This window comes from Rhinoderma darwinii, chromosome 5 (assembly GCF_050947455.1).
Source record: "Rhinoderma darwinii isolate aRhiDar2 chromosome 5, aRhiDar2.hap1, whole genome shotgun sequence".
In the NCBI taxonomy this organism is placed as follows: domain Eukaryota; kingdom Metazoa; phylum Chordata; class Amphibia; order Anura; family Rhinodermatidae; genus Rhinoderma; species Rhinoderma darwinii.
The window spans coordinates 201,787,839-201,808,112 of record NC_134691.1 but is presented as its reverse complement, the minus strand read 5'-3'; the positions used below and the strand labels follow the sequence as shown (position 1 = coordinate 201,808,112).

Genomic DNA, 20,274 nt, shown 5'->3' with positions numbered 1-20,274 from the left:
TTCCCAACAGTGCTTCTCCTAATTGTCTAGACCGTGTTTTTACTGCTGAAATGTGCTGGATGAACACCCCTCTCAGCCACGCCTTCATCGCGTCCCACAGTATCTCTTGCGGTACCGTTCCTGAATTGAACTGAAAGTACTCCTTTATGAGGTCTAAAATTTGTTTATTGTCTATCAGCTTTAGCCAAAAGGCATTAAGTTTCCAACACCCTTGCCCCCGCCCTGTCCTCTCCTCCGTCTCTACCTTCATTAACACAGGAGAATGATCCGATAACGCTCTTTGCAAGTATTCTATCTGAGCTACAAATGGTACCGCTGTCGGTGAGCACAAGATTAAGTCTATCCTGGATAAAGACTGATATGTGGAAGACGCACAAGAATACTGAAAGCTATTTGGATGTTTATCCCTCCATATGTCCCGCCAGCCCATTTCAGCAACCAGATGGCCAAAAGCTGTTACACCTCCCCCTGTCATGCCAAATTTATCCATATTGGTATTCAATACTGCGTTAAAATCCCCCATCACTATTAACGGCACCTCCGGGTACCTAGCCAGTTCCTCCACCACTTTCTTGATACATCCACTAGAAAACGGAGGGGGTACATACAACACCACCAACACACAATTCCAATGATACAATGTACAGTGTACCCCCACATACCGCCCCTCCCCATCCTGGAAGGAGTCGTGACATACAAATGGCACTGCCCTATGTATGAGAAGACTCACCCCCCTTGAATATGTAGTATGGTAAGAATGAAAACTATGGCCTACCCAGGCCCTATGCATCATGGAAACTGAATCCCTAGTCATATGTGTCTCCTGTAGTCCTATCACCCTCGACTCCTGTTTTCTAATAAAATCAAATACCGCCTGTCGTTTTCTGGCTTCCCGCAGGCCCCGTACATTCCAGGACAAACAATTAATTGATCCCATCATCCCTCAACATATCACAGCTCCTCCTATCCTGTTCTCTTAATTTTACATATCCGACCGGCTGGGTCTCCTTTCCCTCCCTCCCCTCCCCCCCCTGCAACCTCCCCTCCCCCCCCTGCAACCTCCCCCGTAAACCTACCCCTTTCCAAGGGTTGGGGCAACAGAACGTATCTGCCATTACCCATAACAAACATCGGCAGGTCAACTCCGCCCACCATACATTCAACAATGCCATAACTCGTTATGTGCTTTTCCCGCTTAACTGACCATCCCTCCCGCTGCCATTTTCTTACAAATAAACTACCATCCCTTCAGCATATCAATACCCCTCAATGTCCATAAACACATTCCTCCTCTTCCGGTCTTCCGCGGTCCCCGCAACCATGCCCTCCAACTCCAAGTCCAATCAAATGCCAAATCTTGCAATTTTTCCTACGACACCTGGTTCAGTCCTGCATCCCCAGCCTCCTTTTGCCAGCCGGTCTGTTCCGGATCAACGCCGTCCCTCTGCCGGTCTCAGCTGACTTTCATGGCTATCCAACCATCTAACCGCTTCTCTCGGTGTCTCAAAAAAGGAAGTTGTTCCCAGCGCCACCACTCTCAAACGGGCAGGATACATCATGGAATATTGCACTTGTAATGCCCTTAGTCGTCTTTTTATATCCATAAACTGTGATCTTTTCCGTTGTACTTCCAAAGAGAAGTCCGGGAAGAAGGACACTTTCACCCCATTAAAGGAGATGTCTTGACGTTCTCTAGCTTTCCTCAGGATCTTGTCTCTATCTTTATAATGTAGAATCTTTATCAGCACCGGTCTCGGCGGCCTTCCGGGAGGGCCAGGTCTGGTCGGCACCCTGTGCGCTCTCTCCACCGCAAATAAAGGGGTCAATTCCTCTCTACCAAATGTGTCTATCAGCCACTTTTCAAAGAAGTCATCCGGATTCGTTCCCTCCACTCTTTCCGGAACCCCCACAAGGCGCACATTATTTCGTCTCAGCCGATTTTCCATATCGTCTGTCTTAGCCATCAATGTCGCCACTGCCTGCGAATGTGCCTGTACATCCTGCTTTATGTGAGGAATCGCATCCTCCATGTCTGAGACTCTCCCTTCCACTGCAGTGGTGCGTTCCGCAACTTTCTGCAAATCATTCCTGAGCAGCAAAATGTCCTCCTTCAATCCACCCATCTGACTTGCTAAGGTATTAAGGACCATAGAATTCTGCTTCACCGCTGCCAAAATGTCCTTTAGGGAGGGTTCCTCCTTCCTTACTCCACTTTTCCCTCCAGCACCTGGCTGATCCTGCATGGCGCCACTCATCTCCTCCTCCTCCTCCTCACTTCTCATGTCCCCCGCCAAAGGAGAATACCTGGATCCATATGATGAGCTTCCAGCTGCCTGATCTCCAGCCGACTTTCGCTGCTGTGCAGCCGCCCCCCCTGCTCTCGGCGTGCGGGCGAACCTCTCCAGCTTTTCCACAACTTCCTGCCGGAGGCCTCTATTGCGGCCTTCCTTCTCCTCGGCGCCATCTTGAGCGCGGGACCCGGGACTCGCTGGCGGCGACTTCTGCTTCTTAGAGCGCGTCATTATGACCGGGTATTCGTGCTCCTCCACCTCCAGACTCTGGTAAGCCCCTAGGGAAGCTATTTTCCCCGAGTTTTACGGGATATATGGACCTTAAAGGATGATTACAGCAGGAGCTCCGGTCACACACGTCCTCTCACATTCACCTCTAGGCCACGCCCCAGATTTTGGGGTTTTAATGTTTTTTTTTTTATTTATTTCTTACGGCTTTCACTGTGCGCTATAAATTGCATTTGACTTTATTCTGCGGGTAGGTACAATTACGGCGATACCATATTTATATAGTCTTATGTTTTGCAGCGTTTCCACAATTAAATGTTATTTTTTTTATAAAATTATTTTTTTTGTCCCCATATTCTGAGAGCCATCTTTTTTTTTCTTTTTTTAAATTTTAATAAAAAAATTTTATGTATTTTTTTTTAGTTAAAACAGCTGTGTAAGGGCTTGTGGGACCAGTTGTAGTTTTTATTGGTACTATTTTGGGGTACATGCGACTTTTTGATCACTTTTTATTCTATATTTTTGAGGGCTGGTGAATAAAAAATAGGGATTCTCGCATTGTTTTTCGTTCTTTTTTTTTTTTTTTTTTTTTTTTTTTTTCCCCTGGTGTTTACCGAGGCGGAAAAATAACATAATTTGGGTCGTTAACGCGGTGATACCAAATATGTGTACTTCTCTTTTTTTAATTTTTTATTTTACGTCTTCATTTTTTTCCTATAATAAAATACTTTTTATTGGAAAAAAGCAGTGTTTGTTTTAACATAACTTTTTTTTATTTTTACACTTTTATAAAACGCTTTTTTTAAAATTTTTATTTTTTACTTGTTACACTTGTTTTTTTTTTACCTCCAGCACTGTTCGCTGCTAGAATACATTACACTACCTACGTAGTGTTCAATGTATTCCAACTGTCAGTGTAATGTCAGTCACTCTGACAGCCTATGAGGACCAGTCACAGGCTGGTCCCTATAGGGTTTTGTACGTGGCACTCACGGATGCCATTGTTTGGCCTCCGGTTGCCATACCAACCTTCAGCAAACCCCGTGATTTCATCGTTGGGGGGATCTGCTGATGTGCTAGAAACCCCTAAAATGCGTCAATCGTCGCCACATTTAAGGGTTAATTGATTAAATCGTCAGCAAAGGACCTGTGTCCAGCAAGAGTGACATCCCGGTTCTCAGTGCACACTGTCAACGATCGGGTTTACACCGGGAACCTTGCAGTAATTGCAGGTCGTGGTGCGCGAAGTAACCTCCAGCCACGATATAGTTGTGTCCTGGTGCGCCTAGGGGTTAAGGCCTAAAACAGGCTGGTCACTAAGGTGTTAGACATAATCATACTGCATAATCCTAAACTGGAAACTGCTCTGCATTTTGCAGAAGCAGAGTGCTAAATGTGTCTCTGCCGCACAAATCTCTCCACATGCGCGCCACACATCGAATAATAGGAAGGAGTGTTTCCGCACGTCTATCAGGATCAACTTCCATATATAGTAAGAATGTCCTTTGTTTCCCATAGCAACCAATCAGAGTTGAGCTTTTGTTTTACCTGAGCTCCTTAACCCCTTAATGACAAAGCTTTTTTGGACCTTAATGGCCAAGCCAGAGTTTTCAAATCTGGTACAGTTAGGTCCAGAATGATTTGGGCTCTGCATGCCACCACATTGGATTTGAAATGAAACAATTAAGATGCAATTGAAGTGTAGACTTTCGGGTTTAATTTGAGGGGTTGAACAAAAATATCCTGTGAAACGTTTAGGAATTACAACCATCTTTCTACACAGCCTCCTCATTTCAGGGGCTCAAAAGTAATTGGACGAATTAACATTACCATGAATAAAATATTTGTAATTTTTTTAAATACTTTGTAGAGAACCCTCTGCAGGCAATCACTGCCTGAAGTCTTGAACCCATGGACATCACCAAACACTGGGTTTCCTCCTTTGTGATGCTTTGCCAGGCCTTTACTGCAGCGTCTTCAGTTGTTGCTTCTTTGTGGGTCTTTCTGCCTTAAGTTTTGTCTTAAGTGAAATGCATGCTCGATCGGGTTGAGATCTGGTGATTGACTTGGCCATTGCAGAATATTCCACTTCTTTGCCTTAAACTCCTGGGTTGCTTTCGCAGTATGTTTTGGGTCATTGTCCATCTTTACTATGAAGCGACGTCCAATCAACCTTGCTGCATTTGGTTGAATCTGAGCAGAATGTATATCCCTGAACACTTCAGAATTCATCCGGCTGCTTCTGTCTTCAGTCACATACTCAATAAACCCTAGTGACCCAGTGCCTTTGGCATCCATGCATGCCCATGCCATCACACTGCCTCCACCATGTTTTACAGAGGATGTGGTGTGTATGAACTGTTCCAAGCCTTCTCCATACTTTCTTCCTTCCATCATTCTGGTACAGGTTGATATTAGTTTAATCTTTCCAAAGGATGCTGTTCCAGAACTGGGCTGGCTTCTTTTAGATGTTATTTGGAAAAATCTAATCGGCCTTTCTATTTTTGAGGCAGATTAATGGTTTGGACCTTGTGGTGAACCCTCTGTATTTGCTCCCATGAAGTCTTCTCTTTATGGTCGTCTTAGATACTGATACACCTACTTCCAGGAGAGTGTTCCTCACTTGGGTAGATGTTGTGAAGGTGTTTTCTTCACCATGGAAAGGATTCTACGATAATCCACCACTGTTGTCTTCCGTGGACGTCCAAGCCTTTTGGAGTTCACGAGATCACCAGTGCGCTATTTTTTTTACGAATGTACCAAACTGTTGGGTTTGGCCACTCCTAACATTTGTGCCATCTCTCTGATGGATTTCTTAATCTTTTTTTCAGCCTAACGATGGTCTGTTTCACTTGCATTGAGAGCTCCTTTGACCTCATGTTGTTGGTTCACAGCAACAGCTTCCAAACGCAAATGCCACACCTGAAATAAACTCCAGACCTTTTACCTGCTTGATGGATTAACGAGGGAATAGCCCATGCAGCCCATTAAATAGCTTTTGATATAATTGTCCAATTACTTTTGGTCCCCTGAAAAAGAGGCAGCTACATAATAAAGAGCTGTAATTCCTAAACCCTTCCTCAAATTAGGATGTGAATACCCTCAAATTAAAGCCGAGAGTCTGCACTTTAAACCCATATTGATTATATAGCTGTATATTCAATATATTTTGGTAAACCGCTAAAATACCAGAACTTGTCACTGTCCAAATGATTCTGGACCTAACTGTATGTCTGACTTTATCAGACAATAACTCTGCAATAGTTTTGCATATCCAAATAATTCTGACATTTCGTTTTTTCGTCACATGTTATACGTTATATAGGTGGTAAAAGTAGACAATAAGATTTGCGTAAATTAATTTAAAAAAAATACAGCGATTGATGAAATTTTGTCAATTTAACATTTTTCCATATTTTGAACTGCAATATGTCACATATGTACATACATATTGTACACATTTTTTTTAATCAAATATATATATTTCAGTCTCTTTACTTTGTTTTGGCAGCACTTTTGAAAAAAAACAAAAAACAATTTAGAAAACTTAAAATGTAGTAATAATTTTATACATTTTTAAGTACATATTTGTTTTCCTGCACCAAGCCAAATTTTCAGAGACTCATAGGTGTCAGAATGATAGAATCCACCATGAATAGTGGTATTTATTAAGGGGTGGTATTAGTATTTTGACCCCAGTTTGGTTTTTAATTTGTTTTTTAAAGTGCTTAACCCCTTCCCACCCCAGCCATTTTTCAGATTTTCACTTTTAGTTTTTTCCGAAAGCCGTAACTTTTTTTTATTTTTCCATCAATATTGCCTTATAAGGGCCATTTGTTTGGTGGGACGAGTTGTAGATTTTCACACAACCATTTATTTTACCATATAATGTAGTGGGGTAGAATGAAAATAAAAATATTTGTTGGGTGGAATAGGAAAAAAACAGAGATGCCTCAATCTTTTAGGTGGTTTTGTCTTTACGGCATTCACCGTGCTGTAAAAACGACATGTTAATTTTATTCTGTGGGTCAATAAGATTACAGAAATACCAAACTTATAAAAAAAATTTTTTTTTTTATGTTTTACTACTTTTACGAGGAAAAAAATGATTGTTAAAAATAAAATTTGCGTTTTGTCACCATATTCTGAGAGCCATAGCTTTTTTTTTTCATTTTTACGTCAATTTAGCAGTATGATGTCTTATTTTTTGTGGGGCAAGCTGTAGTTTCTATTGGTACCATTTTGGGGTTCATGAGACTTTTTGATCACTTTATTTTATTTTTCGTGGGAGATGAAGTGACCACAAAAGAGAAATTCTGAAGTTTTAAAATTATTTTTTTATGGCATTCTAAATAATGATATATTGTATTACTTCAGACTTTTACAGATGCATCGATACCAGTTATGTTAATTTTATTTATTTTTTTACATTGTTCTTGATGGAAAATGGGAAAAGTGGTTGTTTTTTAACTTTTTTATTTTTAATTTATTAAAAAAAACAACTTGATTTTACGTTTTTTTTTTTTACATTTTTCTTTTCTGCTTGTCCCCTTATGCCTTATTCACACGACAGGGTCCCGCCCGAGCCCGAATGTCGACTGATAAAATCGGCCGTTTTGCATCCGTTCTGGGCCGGGCATATCTGGACAGTGACATCAGGGGCAACTCCTGAAGGGGAATCCCCATGTGTTCGGGGATTCCGCTTCAGGAGTTGCCCCTGATGTCACTGCCCAGATATGGACAGAGACATCAAGAGCTCTGTCCAGGAGCGGAATCCCCGAACACACGGGGATTCCGCTCCTTCAGGGAGCTAAAGTGGGGCTAGCACATAGCAGAGCAGGGAGATACCTTCCTGCTCTGCTATAGTGGCGTCGCTACAATAGTATAAATATATATATATGTGTATATTCGATTTGGTGCGGTTTCACCTTTACTTGTTTTTACATGCTATTTGCTGCTTAGCTAGATCAACCTAATATTTGTATACCTACTCCTAAAATGACACCTCATTTGTAAAACCCACTTCTAGGGTATTTAATGTTGTGCAGAGACAAAAGCACTCTTTTTTTTTTTTTTTTTTTTTTTTTTTTTCCATGTTGGTGAAACATCGGACTCTCACTAAAAAAAAAAAGGGATCTCTTTCAAGATAAAAATCTCCACGAATTATTATTATTTTATTTTTTTTGTAGGATTAAAAAAAGCTATTCCCTCCACTTTTCCCCCAGGTATTAACCTAATTATATTGTTCTAATGGGATAAAAGAAATGTAATGTACGACCAAGTCTCAACCCTATATTAGTTTCCTGTAGTAGATGTGTCACTAGGCTTGATAAAGATCCTATTGTAGGATTGAAACGTTGCTGTTGTTCTTGGATTGAATAAACCACCACTTTTTTCACATTGGAGTGCTGCAAATCTTCTTTCTTTATATATATATATATATATATATATATATATATATATATAAAAATGTATTTATTTATAATTTTTTTTGGGGTGGTAAGTGTGCAGGGGGACTACAAAAAAAACCTTGCACTGAAGCTTCTGCTTTTACACTGCAGTCACGCACCAAGTTGCAGTGCTGGCTGCTGCTTCTGGCTACTGCAGGCTCTTTGATCTTCCACCACCGCGGCATGTCTGAGGGAAGCTTCCACCTCCTTCTCGCATATGACACTCACTTTACCTGCATGGACACCTAAATTAATTCCGACTCCTACCAGACCCTGAAATTTACACCCTAGATCAGGCCCCCCCAAAACATGTATACCCAAATGTTCTTAACCCTTGCCTCTACTTTTGGCCGGGCGCCTCTGCACTTCTGGCGCCTTACGATCCTGACGCTGGGGATACTGCATACAACGTCCTGACGCTGTCCTCGTGAAGCAGGGTCCAAAAGTTAGTTACATGGAAAAAGGAACGGAGGCGGCCGCCAGCGTCAATGGACAGTGGTGGCTGTCTGGACCCTTTTTTTTTTTTTTTATAAATGTTTGTTGCCGGTATGGGGAGTATATAATATAGTGAGTATGTCGAGTGTAACATTTGTCTTGGCATCGAAAGGATTAAATGCAATGTAACATGCCTGCCTGGTTTTTTTTTTGTTTTTCTTTGGTAAATTACTGTATAGTATGTGGTTTTAACCCCAAAAAATTTTTTCATTATTTTTTTTTAATTAACAATTCATATGTTGCCTTAGGCTGTGCCAGAAAACTTTGGTGACTGTAGGATGAAAAGAAAAGGACTGGTGAAAAAGGTTCAGGTAAGAAACAAAAACACTTCAATGGGAGAAAGCTGTAATACTGTGCTCTGCCGATAGAATGTGTCGGCATCGTACAGTATGAAGCTCTGTATACAATGAGTGAAAAGCATTAAAACAGCTAATCGGCAGGGGTGACGAGAGTCGCTCCTTCACCGATCAGATGCTAACGGCCTATCCTGCAGATAGGCCATCAATTTTCAGTCACTGGATAACCCCTTTAAACTAACCATTGATTTTATATGCTTGCTTGAAGTCCAATGAAGGGACAGAGAGTGCTGGATATTTTTCAAATAATACCGTAGTGGCATTTCCTTCAGTGTTTGTTGAGAATGGAATTGAAGGGAGACTTTAATTTAAAAAAAAAAAAAACGCTCATAACTTTTAACACTTTAACCCCATTCCTTCGCAGCCGATTTTGATTTTATTTTTTTTTTTCCTCCTCGCGTTGCAAAAGCCATACATTTTTTTTTTTTTTTGTCGACATAGTCATGTGAGGGCTTTTTATTTGCGGTTAGAGTTGTCGTTTTTCATGGCACCATTTATTGTACCATATAATGTACTGGGAAACTAAAAATAAATTCTTTGTGGGGTGAAATGGGCAAAAAGCAGGAATTCCCCAATTTTTTTTTTTGTTTTTAAGGCGTTCATCAGGTGATAAAACGACATGTTAACTTTATTCTACGGGTTGATATTACAACGATACCAAATTTATATATATATATTTTTTTTAATGCTTTACAAAGAAAAATAGTTTTGTGTCGCCATTTTCTCACAGCCTTAACTTTTTTATATTTTCGTTGATTGAGTGGTATGAGGCCTTATTTTTTGTGGGGCGAGATGTAGTTTTTATCGGTGACATTTTGTTCACTATTTATTAAACATTTTTTGGAGCTCTATGGTGACCAAAAATAGCATAGTTACACCGCGCGGGTTAAATAACGTCCATATTGTAATAGGTCAGACTTTTTTATGGATGCGGCGATACCAGTTATGTTTAATTTTTATATCTTTTTAACATTACTTTAGGGAAAGAATGGGAAAAAAGTTGTAATTTTTATATGGAGTACAAGTCCCCCCGCAGAAAAAAAAAAAAGCCCTCATACAGCTGCATCGGCGGAAAAATAAAAAAGCCATGGATCTTCCAATATGGAGACACTAACAAATAATTGTAAAAAAAAAATGTTTTTACTGTGCAAAACTAGTAAAACTATATCAATTGTTGCAATCGTAACAACATGCTGAATAAGGTTATTGTGTTATTTATACCACACGGTAAACGGCGTAAATTTAGGAGGCTTTTTTCTCCCCCCCCCCCCCCCCAAAAAAAAATTTAAGTTCATCAATAAATTACATGTACCCCAAAATGGTGCAAGTCCCTCAAAAAAACAAGACCTTATTGGGCTATGTGGACTCAAAAATAAAAGTTATAGTTCTTTGAATGAGACGATGGGAAAACACAAAAAAATAGCTTGGTCATTAAGGCCTAAAATAGGCTGGTCATTAAGGGGTTAATCAATAATTTATATGTACCACAAAATGGTGCCATTTAAAAATTCAGTTAACATGCAAAGTGAATTAACAGAAGAGAAATCTAAATCAAATCAATATTTGGTGTGACCACCCTTTGCCTTCAAAACAGCATCAGTTCTTCTAGGTACACTTGCACACAGTTTTTGAAGGAATTCGGTAGGGAGGTTGTTCCAAACATCTTGGAGAACTAACCTCAGACTTCCTCAAATTCTTCTAACACAGATGGACTCAATGTTGCGGTCGGGGCTATGTGGGGGCCATATCATCACTTCTTTACGCTGAAGATAGTTCTTAATGACATTGGCTGTATGTTTGGGGTCGTTGTGCTTCTGCAGAACAAATTTGGAGCCAATCAGACGCCTCCCTGATAGTATTGCATGATGGATAAACATATATGCCTGTATTTCTCAGCATTGAGGATCCCATTAATACTGACCAAACTCCATTTGCTGAAATGCAGCCACAAACTTGCAAGGAACCTCCATCATGCTTCACTGTTCCCTGCAGATACTCATTAGGGTATGTTTACACGCAGACTCAAAAACTTCTCAAAATACGGAGCGGTTTTCAAGAGAAAACCGCTCCTGATTTGCAGACGTTTTTTGTGGCACTCGCGGTTTTCGCGGCATCTTTTACGGCCGTTTTTAGAGCTTTTTTTCAATAGTCTGTGGAGAACTGGTCCAAAAACGTCCCAAGAAGTGTCCTGCACTTCTTTCCCGCGGGTGTTTTTTTTACGCGTTAAAAAACGCCGCGAAAAACGCTCCGTCGGAACAGAACACAGTTTTCCCATTGAAATCAATGGGCAGATGTTTGGAGGCGTTCTGTTTCCGATTTTTCGTCCGTTTACGGCCCGAAAATAGGCTGTGTGAACATACCCTTATTGTCCTGCTTTCTGTTACAGCAAAATATTTCAAATTTTTTAACCCCCTCAGTCCAGAGCACCTGCTGCCATTTTTCTGTACCCCAATTCTTATATTTTCACACATAGTTGAGTCGCTTGGCCTTGTTTCCACATTGAAGGTATGGCTTTTTGGCCGCAATTCTTCCGTGAAGACCACTTCTCGACAGACTTCTCCAAATAGTAGATGGGTGTACATGGGTCCGACTGGTTTCTCCCAGTTCTAAACCGATAGCACTGCTGGACATCCTCCGACTTCGAAGGGAAGTAAGCATGATGTGTCTTTGATCTGCTGCAGTAAATTTCCTTGGCCGACCACTATGTCTACGGTCCTCAACATTGCTCGTTGTTTTGTTCTTCTTCAAAAGAGCTTGAACAGCACATCTTGAAACCATACTCTGCTTTGAAGTCTTTGCCTGGGAGAGACCTTGCTGATGCAGTATAACTACCTTGTGTCTTATTGCTGTGCTCAGTCTTGCCATGGTGGACCAGTCACATGAAATTGTTTTCAAAAACCTCCCATTTATAGCAGAGCTTGGTGGTTTCTCACCCCGTTTTAAGCCTCCTACACAGCTATTTCTGTTACATCTAATGACTGTTTCAACCTACATATGAAAATGATGATCATTATCTCCTGTCTGGTATAATTGGTAAATCATACACCGGACTATAATGCTACAAAATCCATGACTTTGTGCACGTTTAGCTAGAAGAATTGATGCAGTTTTGAAGGCAAAGGGTGGTCACAAGAAACATTTGATTTCGATTTCTCTTCTGTTTCTTTGCTTTGTATTTTGTTAAATGAAAAAAGTATATATTCACTTCTATTTTTGAAAAAATTCTTAGGCCGGGTTTACACGAGCGTGTGCGTTTTGCGCACGCAAAAAACGCGGCGTTTTGCGTGAGCAAAAGGCACTTAACAGCTCCGTGTGTCATCCCCGTATGATGCGCGGCTGCGTGATTATAACACTCCATTTGGATGTTTGTAACACGTGGTGCTTTTCTGTTTTCATTCATAGTTTGACAGCTGTTGCGCAAATCATGCTCGTCCTACGGAAGTGCTTCCGTGAGGCATGCGTGATTTTCACGCACCCATTGACTTCAATGGGTGCGTGATGCGCGAACAACGCACAAATATAGGACATGTCGTGAGTTTTTCGCAGCGGACTCACGTTGCGCAAAAATCACGGACTGTCTGCACTGCCCCATAGACTAACATAGGTCCGTACGACACGCGTGAAAAATCACGCGGGTTGCACGGACGTATATTACGCTCGTGTAAACGAGCCCTTACTTTGTATTTTTACACAACTGCCTAAAACTTTTGCACAGTACTGTATGTCGACAGAAAAATCAAGTTATAGCTCTTTGAATGCGACAATGGAAAAACTAAAACAATTGCTTGGTCACGAAGAGGTTAATCCCCCTGCTGTTCCAGTGACATTGGTCTACGTTCCCCCACTAGTCTTTTTACATTGGCTAAAGCTGTGACATCCCGTACCAACATGTGACCGTTCTAGCCAATAACTGGCTGAAAGGATAATGTCGGCGAGTGTCGGACAGGACCACTGCAGCCAGTGATCTTCATTAACCCCTTCAAGACTGCCTTTGTCAAGTCGTGCATACGGCTATATATGTCCCAACTGCCGATGCCTCATGCATTTGACACGCATATAGACGTTTGCAGCGTGCATCGGGGTTTAATGAATGCAGAGCTGCTTCAGCGTCAGTAGCCCTGCACTAATCTATGTGCCGGCTCTATTTATAAGTTGCGACACTTCTTTGACTTTGTTTCATAAAACAAACGTGTTTTGTTTTTTTTCTTCAAGAAATTAAACTTAAAAGTGCAGCTCTGCACTAATATATATATATATATATATATATATATATCTATCTCTATCTCTATCATAGATAAATATATTTAAAAAAATACAAAAGTGTTTTTCCACATTTATTGTGATTTTTGTCTGCTCATAATAAAAATTTAAAACATGGAATTAAACTAAACTAGAAAATTAAAGCCTCATAAAGCCTTTAAAACTAGTTGTGATGTTCAAAGCGGTTGCAAAGATATTGTTGTTGTTTTAAAGAAGTGCATATAAAAAAAATTACGCGGACACAGGTATCAATGACCCTTGGTCATGAGAGGGTTAAAGAGGTTGTCTAGGCTGGGGGCTGCTTTTTATTCTGATGATTTATCCACAGGGTAGGTCATCCGTATATGATCGGTGGGGGTCAGAAACCTGGACCACGCACCGATCCGCTGTACCGGCTGCCTCTGGGAACCTCCATCCATTGTATAGCAGCCATGCTGGGTTACTTCAGCTCTGCTCCTATTCACTTGACTCCTACAAAGATCGATTTACTCATGCACGTTTACTGCCGTAGGTAGAGGAGCATAAGTAGCTGTGAGACGAAACCTCTGATAACCCCTCAGGAGACCAAACCAGGCATGTTAAAATCACCGGCCAGCAAATGTTTAGGGACAGTAGGGCTGCCCCATACACAACAGGTTTAATTGTCTAATGTGCATGGCTAGTTTATGTCCTTGTCTGAATATGGACCGCCTTCTTTTGAAAAAAGTCAGTGATAAATTGTGCATTGTTTTCTACTCTATAGGGTCTACTTGCTCAATGTGACACCGTAGAAGGAAATATCAGCCAGGAGATGGACAAGATTCAATGCAAGAATTTGGCTTTGTCAAAGTAAAGGTCCTGATGAAAATGTGTTGTTATAGTCGAGGAATTGCTCTATGAGTAATTATGATCAAGAAGATTTGCTCTTTACATTGGAGCATATAGCTAGTTCTGCATTACTTTATTGTTCTTGTTAGTAGTATCACTATATTTTGCCTGGGTGAGACCTACTGCAACTTTCTGTTTAAGACCGCACAAGAAGTAAAGTGCGATTACAAACCAGCAGCAGAAATGATTTGGATATTTTGCTATAATGTATTTAATAAAGAAGAACAAACACACTTGGTTTAGTACAAAACCCATTTTTCTGTTGACCCTACACATACTTCTAATAAGCATCCACTAGAGGCAGCTCCTATTCAGGTTAATGAGAGCCGTATACAGAAGAGGCTTCTAGTAATGCAATAGACTGTATGTGTACAGGGGAATAGCGAAATGAAGCTCTGAACTAAATATCAGCGGTGTAGCCTTCTCAAGTAGACTAGGATACCACTGCAAATTATTAAAGGGTTTTTCGAGTTCATTAAAAAAACAAAAAAAACACTGAAATGACATTTGTACATGATAAAAAAAAAAAAATTCCTACCCTAGAATTATAATTAATTTGCAGCCGCTGTCTGCATCCCCATCGCGCGCAGTTTTTATATTGCGCGGCTGCATCTCCACCAGACACCGATGTAAGGTGCTGTTCTGTACAGAGTACTGCGGGGACCGCGCATTCGTGTTCCCTGCTGCTAAATTGACCGGCCCCTGTATGTCACAAGTCACGTCTCGTATACTGATGAGGGACTGGCGGCTCGATCACCATAGGATAGGTATACGGGATATCACTAGGGCAAGAACCATGTAATGTGACGCGCGGCGCATCTAGAAAGTGGGGCACTATTCAAAAAAGTAAGTAAATTTACAAAGTTGATCAAGCTAAACGCAATAGCAGCAGGAAAGTTTATCTCGGTAAACGATCATTTCTTAGAAAAACAGTTGTAAGGGTACTTAAACTGGAAATTCATGTGATGTGTATGTGCATATATATATATATATATATATATATATATATATAGTCGTGTTCAAAAAAATAGCAGTGATTTTAAAAAGACACAAAAAGGGCAAAATCATTAATATAAAAAAATTGTACCCAGTTTGTGTTAATCCTTTACAGAAAGTAAAGAAAAAGGAATATTCGGCTGTTCAAAAAAAATAGCAGCGCCAGCATTTTTCTTTAAAAAACCAAAAATTTAATGTATAAACTGAGAATGTTTCAGATTTCACTTTATGGAACTGATATTTAGTGGCATAACCATTGTCTCTGAGAACTGCTTGACATATGTGTTGCATGGAGTCGACCAACTTCTGGCACCTCTGACCAGGTATTCCAGTACAGGAAGATTGGACTACATTCCACAGTTCTGCATTTTGCCTCATAAAACACATTTTTTATGTCACCTCACAAGTTCTCTATGGGATTGAGGACAGGGGATTGGGCTGGCCAATCCATTACCCCAATCCTGTTTGTCTGTAACCAAGATGATGTTGGCTTACTGGTGTGATTTGGGTCGTGTTGAAACAGCCATTTCAAGGGTATTTCTTCTTTGGCATAGGGCAACATTATCTCCAAGTATTTTATCCATGATCCCTTTTATGCGACATATAGGCCCAACACCATGGTATGAGAAACATCCCCATATCATGATTTTTGCACCACCATGCTTTACTGTCTTCACATTATATTGTGGCTTGAATTCAGTGCTCGGGGGTCGTTGACATACTGTCTGCGGCCATTCGACCCAAAAAAAAAAAAATTCTTTCAGCCGTCCACAAAATGTTGCTTCATTTTGCTTTGGACCAGTCAGGACATGTGTTTTTTTCAACAACGGGACTTTGCGGGGAGTTCTTGCTGGTAACTTGTCTTGACTTAATCGTCTTCTAAATGTAGCAGTTCTCACTGGTAACGTCAGATCTTCTTTGATCTTTCTGGAGGTGATCATTGGCTGAGCCTTTGCCATTTTGGCCATTTTTCGATCCATTCAAACAGTAGTTCCCCGCTTCCTTCCGTGTCTTTCAGGTTTTGGTTGCTACTTCAGGACATTTGAGATAATTTTAGCTGAGCAGCCTATAATTTTCTGCACTTCTGTTTTTTTCCCCCTCCAATTAACTTTTTAATTAAAGTACGTTTTTTATCAGAACTATGTCTGGAACGACCCATTTTCCCCGGTATTTCAGAAGGAAATGCACTATAACCAACATGTGCAACATTTGCCACCCTCCTACATTAAATAAGGGCCAAAATTGACAGTTGTTGTTCCATAGACTGAATGACTTCACCAATTTAAGGGCTGATTCAGACGAACGTTGCGTTTTTGCGCGCAAAAACCACTTGACAGCTGCGTGTGTCATCCGTGTATGATGCGCGGCTGCGTGATTTTCGCGCAGCCGCCATCATAGAGATGAGGCTAGTCGACGCCCGTCACTGTCCAAGGTGCTGAAAGAGCTAACTGATCGGCAGTAACTCTTTCAGCACCCTCGACAGTGAATGCCGAACACAATATCGAGAAACCTGTTAAAAAATAAAAATAAAAAGTTCGTACTTACCGAGAACTTCCCTCCCGGCCGTTGCCTTGGTGACACGTCCTTGGTGACGCGCCTCTCTTGACATCGGGCCCCACCTCCCTGGATGACGCGGCAGTCCATGTGACCGCTGCAGCCTGTGCTTGGCCTGTGATTGGCTGGAGCTATCACTTGGACTGAATTGTCATCCCGGGAGGTCAGACTGGAGGAAGAAGCCGGGAGTTATCGGTAAGTCAGAACTTCGTTTTTTTTATACAGGTTCATGTATATTGGGATCGGAAGTCACTGTCCATGGTGCTGAAACAGTTTCTCTTTCAGCACCCTGGACAGTGACTATCTCCTGACGTCGCGTACCGGAATTTTTTTTGCCGAACCCGGTGAAGTTCGGTTCGGTTGTCCGGGTTCGCTCATCTCAAAGACACTCCGTTTGGATGTTTGGAAACAGAAAAGCACGTGGTGCTTTTCTGTTTACATTCATCCTTTTGACAGCTGGTGCGCTGTTTGTCGGTTCGCACGGAAGTGCTTCCGTGCAACCTGCGTGGTTTTCACGCACCCATTGACTTCAATGGGTGCGTGATGCGCGAAATACGCAGAGTTATTGAACCTGTCGCGCTTTTTGCGCAGCAGACAAACGCTGCGCAAAAAGCACGGACTGTCTGTACTGCCCCATAGACTTGTATTGGTCTGTGCGTGGTGCGTGAAAACCACGCGGCCCGCACGGACCCAATACACGGTCGTGTGAATCCCCCCTAACTCCTCACTGCTATTATTTTGGACAAGCCCCTTTCAATTAATGATTCAATTCCTCAGAATGATGGCATGCATGTCCTAATTGTTGGCTCTGTTTTTTTTCTACTACACTTACAAGTAAATTATTTGCTATGTAGAAACACATATAATACTTCAGGGGAAGCAGGGAGAGAGAACCATTACCTGTTAGGGCATTAGGACCCGAGTCCCCACCACCCCCAAAGTAGAATCGATTTTAGTACAATCAAAATTGGTTTGATAATTTTACTGCTAAATTTCATAATACTAAACATATGCATATATAGGACTATGGCAAATAATAGGAGCCGTCGTGAAATTCCAAGGGGGGCAGGAATAGGAATCCAGTGTCCATAGAACAATAGATCTCCAATTCCCACCACCCACGGGGAGCTAAACGCAATCCCATCAATATAGAAGATTGCAAAAAAATCATTACCAGCTACTCCATATAGGAACTCTGGCAATATTGTGATATAAAGTACATATATGTTTGGAAACCGCAAGTGTGAACACAGCCCAGCGGTTTTTCATTTTGAAATCTCTTTGTAAAATTGTGTTACACATATATAGCATGCGATATATCCATCAGGCAATATCACCTATGTTTTGAAGGTTCATTGTATGTTTTCTTTCCTGGCCAGGAGAATTCTCTTTTTAAATTGTTATTTGTTTATTTATGTATAAATTTAACTTTGCCGGTATTATCTGGATTAAAAAAATAAAATGATTATTTATTCTTATTGAACCCAAAAGTGCCTAGCCATATTTCTGGATCATTTATTATTTTTTTTTTCTTATTTCATTAATCTATATCAGGAATGGCACCGTGCTATATTATATTGCAATTTTGGGTTTGTTAGGTATGGTTTGCAATAACCACATCTTTTTTCTCTATATATATATATATATATATATATATATATATATATATATATATATATAGCACTGAAAAAGTATATGGCTCACTCGCTCTACAGACGTGTATGGAATCATGCTTTTTGGTCTCCTTAGGTAGTTTTTGCAGATTCAATCTAGTTATGTAACTGTTTTGCATATTAAGTCAAACAAATCCCTGTGCAATATAATTCTGACTAGTTCTGCGGTGTTACATTTACATGTGGTAAGCAATACAACCAACATTAAATCAATGGTAAACCAACAACTGATCTACAAGTAGAAAAGGAAAATTCTTATCTATGGAATACGTTGATTGTAATTGTTTATTTTTTTGCGAAAACACATAGTGGTTTTACTTTGCTGTCTACCGTGCTGACCTAGAATGTGGATTGGTAGGATGTGCTCTCTTCCTTATGCATTAAAGATAGCTGTAAAAAAGCACTTCTTCTGTTTAGTTACAATAAGAAAAAAGTCTTTTTCTGGAGAAGGTTTGTTCCACTGTTGGGACCCTCTGCAGTCAGCTGTTATTTCCAGGGAAACTAAAGCATTACACAGTGCCCATTTTCGTATACATACATGCTGTATCCTCCAGATTGAGAGCCTCACTTAAAGAGAGCTTGTCATCAGGTCCTAACATCCAATTTACATATACTACCTTTAGCCCGCTTCCTCCGTTTTTTTTTTTTCTTTTTGTTCTGCTCCCCCAATTCCTTGGTAATCATTTTCCGTGACTTAGGCGCCCGATATGCTAATTCACTGTAGTTAGCCAATTGGGGCATGGAGCATCTTCACTGCCTCTGACGCTGACCAATTCGGCGTGAGGCATCTTATGACTGCCTTGCCAAGAGAGACCGCACTGGGCAAGGTTTCTAATCAAACACATTTGTCATAAGCTTACCCGTGCTGATTGGACATTTTCAGAGGCTGTGAAGATGGGTCCACCCAGGGAGATTCCCTGCAGTTTACGCCCTGTTGGCCAACTACAGTGAATTAGCAGATCAGGCACCTAAAGTACGGAGCATCATTACTCAGAACAGCACAAAAAGGAAAAGCGCGTTGGAAACAGGGAGCATGCTATAAGTAATATTTGTAAATTGGATGTTAGGACCTGGTGACAGGTCCTCTTTAATGTACTTTTTACGCAGGCAGATCGCTTGACCACCGCTCCATTTAAACAGGGACACCAGAGCCTCGTGTAATCCATGAGTCCCAGCAATTGAACCCGAAGTGATCGTACGTTTATCACCTATCCTATGGATAGGTGATAAATGTTTTTCGCGGAAAAAACCCTTTTAGAGAACACTGTTCCTTATGCAAAGTATGTATCACAGTAAGACTCTTTAATTGTAGGCTTTTCTTTTAATGTTTGGGGGATAAATCAAAAGTATATGCACTTACATGGTGAAGACTGAATAAAAAATGAAACCGTAATTTATAAACATGCCTGCATTCTAATTTGCAATTGAAGTGCTGTAAATTTTATTTTGTTTTCTGCAGAGTAATATTTTGTAAAATATTGTGTGTTTATAGAGAATTTATTCAAGGCAACAATGTATTTGTCTCTTTAACTTGACAATGTATTGACAAATTAAATCAACTTTGATGTTCTACTAGAGTCCATTTGTATTTTTTTCTGTAAGGTATGTTAAAAAGCTTTGTGTGCCTTTTGCAATAATTTATTTTTCTTTAATACAATAACAAATCAAGCACATTATTCTAATAGCCTTGATTTATAAAGATCATTGAGTTTGAGGTATGCAGCTCTTATGCACTAGGATTATGTAGCCTCTGCAACATGGTTACAGACTACAAACACTGTGTGTAGTCGGATCAACCTAGTCCTGAGCACAGTAGAGGTATCTATGGCCAGTGCAGGTCCGTATTATTCACATAGCATATTACTTTTCCCCGAGGAGACTTCTGAGGGGTGTGTGTGTGTGTGTGTGTGTGTGTGTGTGTGTGTGTGTCAGGCTAAATCCTTGAGAGAAGTGAGGAAAGAAAGCATTAATTACAGGCATCACAGAATCTGAGCACTAAACTTGCAGGTCCACAAGTTGACATGTCATTAGAATCCAACGAAACAATTAAATAATTGCCAAACAGCAGAATCCAGGTACACAGAGACAGTTGTGAAAAGGTAAA

The 20,274-nt window shown here is 40.6% G+C and overlaps 1 protein-coding gene across 2 annotated transcripts in view; it reads left to right on the top strand.

Annotated features, from left to right (window-relative positions):
• BAG1 (BAG cochaperone 1) overlaps positions 1-19,740 on the top strand; it is a 54,536-nt gene extending 34,796 nt beyond the window's left edge. The window contains exons 6-8 of one of the 2 annotated variants that reach the window (XR_012847711.1): positions 8,713-8,775; positions 13,823-19,359; positions 19,394-19,740. Coding sequence is in view for 1 of the 2 variants with exons in the window: in XM_075826862.1 (XP_075682977.1) it covers positions 8,713-8,775; positions 13,823-13,912 (153 nt within the window). In the remaining variant the exon portion in view is untranslated. Of the gene's footprint in view, positions 1-8,712; positions 8,776-13,822 lie in introns of both variants that reach the window. The other variant, XM_075826862.1, reaches the window with a different exon arrangement.
• Positions 19,741-20,274: the final 534 nt, after the last annotated feature.